The sequence below is a fragment of the Eimeria mitis genome, genomic scaffold (genome assembly GCF_000499745.2).
Source record: "Eimeria mitis Houghton genomic scaffold, Emh_scaff626, whole genome shotgun sequence".
NCBI classification, from domain to species: Eukaryota; Apicomplexa; class Conoidasida; order Eucoccidiorida; family Eimeriidae; genus Eimeria; species Eimeria mitis.
Genome location: NW_013574448.1, coordinates 4,997 through 8,290, shown reverse-complemented (window position 1 = coordinate 8,290; position 3,294 = coordinate 4,997). Strand labels below are relative to the sequence as shown.

Sequence of the window (3,294 nt, the reverse complement as noted above, 5' to 3'; positions counted from 1 at the left end):
ACACTGCGCGTATTCAGGCTGTTGCTGCTGCTGTTGGTCCCGGGTGCTGCAGCTGCTGATCCAGCAGCAGGGCGTTGCTCGTCCTTTGAAGGCCTCCGCTGGAATATACCGCCGCCAGCAGACGCAGGGGGCCCCCAACGGGGGGCCCCCCTGCTCCCGCGCCAGTCATCTCGGCCCCCTCCGCCTCGGTGGCCGTGGTGTTGCTGCTGCTGCTGCTGCTGCTGCTGCTGCTGCGGTGGTGGCGGCGGCGGTGGCACCTGCTGTTGCTGTTGCTGCTGCGGCAGTGGCGGCTGGTGCTGTTGCTGCTGCTGCTGCTGCTGCTGCTGCTTGGGAAGATGCTGCTGCTGCTGCAGCTGCGGCTGCCTCGCCCCGTTAGGTGGCTCCTCAGAGGGCCCCTGCTGTGCTGCGCCCCCTTCGGCCAGCTGCTGCTGCTGCGGCTGCTGCTGCTGCGGCTGCTGCTGCTCCTGCTGCTGCGCTCCGCAGCCATCAGCCGGCCCCTCAGCTCTAGTCTGCCACGCCTGAAATAGCAGCAGCAGAAGCAGCAACAGCAGCAGCAACAGCAGCATGAGCAGCAGCAGAAAAAAAAGGGGGGGTGTGTGTGCAGCATCGGCAGCACGTCTAGCAACATCTACTCTAGACAGCAGCAGACGCTGCTGCTGCTGCTGCTGCTGCTGCTGCTGCTGCATCTATCTGTGTTTCTGTTTGTTTATGTGGGGCGCCAGCACGCAGCTCACCTGTCTAGGCTTTGTCTTCCTCCCCTGCTGCTGCTGCTGCTGCTGCTGCTGCTCCTCCTCATCCCCTTCCTGCTGCTTTGCTGCTCGCGCTGGGAACAGCTGAGAGGCTAGGGGCCCCGCCCGCAGCGCCCCTGCTGCTGCAGCACCAGAAGACCCTGCTTGCTTCTGCTGCTGCTGCTGCTGCTGCTGCTGCTGCTGCTGCTGCTGCTCTCCCGGTCCTGCTGCTGCTTCGCCGGACCCAGACACCGCACACACTTCCCTTACTTGCGGTCTGCTGCGCTGCTGCTGGGCCCCCCCCAGGCTCCCCCTGCTGCTGCTGCTGCTGCTGCTGCTGCTGCTCTTTCCTGCTGTATCACCTGCTGCATCTGCAGTACTGCTGCTGCTGCTGCTGGTGTTGCTGCTGCTGCTGCTGCTGTTGATGCCGCTGGCGCTGTCCTGGCCCCCTCTCCAGCCTCTGCGTAGAGGCGATGCTGCTTCTTGCTGCTGCGGTGCAGCAGCAGCAGCAGCAGCAGAAAGGCGGGGCCCCCAAGCCGACCCCGGCCGCCGTTCAGCTGCTGCTGGCGAGTCAGCTGCTGCTGCAGCAGGAGGGGGGGGCTTTAGCGGCAACCCCTCTGCTGCTGCTGCTGCTGCTGCTGAGGGGTGAGGCTTCAAGGAGAGAGAGGCTCGCTGCTGCTGCTGTTGCAGAAGCAAAGACACACACAAACGCCACAAACACCCTCAGCAGCAGCAGCAGCAGCAGCAGCAGCAGCAGAAAACAAAGAACGCAGCAAGACCAGCAGCAACTAACAAGCAGCAACCTATATATAACTGCAGCAACAACAGCAGACGCTCCTGCTGCTGCTGTTTCTGTACATACCTCCTGAGATGATATGAGAGGAAGACCCTCCCTGGGCTTCGCCCCACAAAGGGGGTCTTGCCGGCGTCTTTGTTTATCTGGTGAGTTTTGTCTTTGCTGCTGCTGCTGCTGCTGCTGCTGCTGCTGCTGCTGCTGCTGCTGCTGTGTCTGCTGCACATTACTTCTCCATCGCATCTGCTGCTGCTGCGGCGGCATCTGCTGCGGCATCTGCATCTGCTGCATCTGCTGCTGCTGCTGCTGCTGCTGCTGCTGCTGCTGCTGTTGCTGCTGTTGCGGCGGCGGCGGCGGCGGCGGCGGCACCGGCAGCTTCGCCGCATGCAGCCCCAAACCCTTCCCCGCGCCCTCGCGGCTCTCCCGCAGCCGCTGCAGCACAGCAGCCTCATCCCGTGGCTTTGCTTCACCGAAGATTGCTGGGTTCAGCTTCAGACTGAAACACACACAAACCCTAAACCCTAAACCCTAAACCCTAAACCCTAAACCCTAAACACTAAACACTAAACCCTCAACACTAAACACTAAACCCTAAACCGTAAAGGCTAAACCCTAAACCCTAAACACTAAACCCTAAACCCTAAACAATAAGCGGTAGATGATAAAGGCTATAATACGGCCCCTCTTACTATAAATAGCAAACCCTAAACCCTACTAAACCCTAAACCCTAAACCCTAAACCCTAAATGTTCTTACCCTTGTGGCTTCAGCTGCTCCTTTAGGAGGTCCTTGGGGTTGACAAGCGGCGGCGCAGGGGCTGTTCCATTGGTGCTGCTGCTGCTGCTGCTGCTGCTGCTGCTGCTGCTGGGGGTAGCTTGTTCTTGCTGCTGCTCCTTGCTGCTTCCTGGTGCAGCAGCAGCAGCAGCAGCAGCAGGGGTGTTTGCTGCTGCATCTGCAGCTCTACCCTTCTTTCTCCACTTGTTGTCAATGTTGCCTGAGCGGGGGCCCCCCTGGGGGCCCCCCCCACCTGAGGGGCCCCTGTTGAGGGGTGATCCTCCTGCTGCTGCTGCTGCTGCAGCGGGGCCCCGTCGGTGGCCGTCAGCAGCAGAAGCAGCAGTAGGTGAGCCTGCTGCAGCAGCAGCAGATGAGGGGCCCCCTAGGCCCCCAGAACGAAACTTAGAGAAACAAGCATCGATACTATCAGGGGGGGGCAGCTGTACCTTCAGTATGAGGGGGCCCCTGGGGGCCCCTCTGTCTCCTCGGGGGCCCCCCCCCATGCCGCCGCTCTTGCGGGGCAGGGGCCTCCCGTTCATCGCCAGTGCAGCACAGAGGGCCTCGTGAGAGACAAAGGTCACCTCAGCTGTACATACACCGCAGCAGCAGCAGCAGCAGCAGCAGCAGCAGCAGCAGCAAAAGAAAATGTACGGGATTGCACACCAATAGAAGAGATAGGGAAAGAGAAAAAAATAAAAAGAGAGACAAAGGAGACAGAAAGAAAAACAGAGACAGAAAAAAAGATAAAGAAAAAAAGGCTTACCGCATAATATATCTATATAAATATAAATATAAATATAAATATAAATATAAATATAAATTTAAATATAGATATAAATATGAATATAAATATAAATATAAATATAAATATAAATATAAATATAAATATAAATATAAATATAAACATAAACATAAATATAAACATTAAACACAAATATAAGTGTAAATATAAATATAAATATAAATATAAACATAAACATAAATATAAATATAAAATAT

At 56.6% G+C, this 3,294-nt stretch overlaps 1 protein-coding gene across 1 annotated transcript in view; it reads right to left on the bottom strand.

The window, feature by feature from the left end:
* EMH_0018190 (uncharacterized protein) overlaps positions 1–3,294 on the bottom strand; it is a gene marked incomplete at both ends in the record, with an annotated part of 7,741 nt that overhangs the window by 148 nt on the left and 4,299 nt on the right. Inside the window, 4 exons of the mRNA XM_013501068.1 lie at positions 3–518; positions 735–1,409; positions 1,591–2,017; positions 2,278–2,881. Of these exons, the coding sequence (XP_013356522.1) occupies positions 3–518; positions 735–1,409; positions 1,591–2,017; positions 2,278–2,881 (2,222 nt within the window). The remainder of the gene's footprint in view (positions 1–2; positions 519–734; positions 1,410–1,590; positions 2,018–2,277; positions 2,882–3,294) is intronic.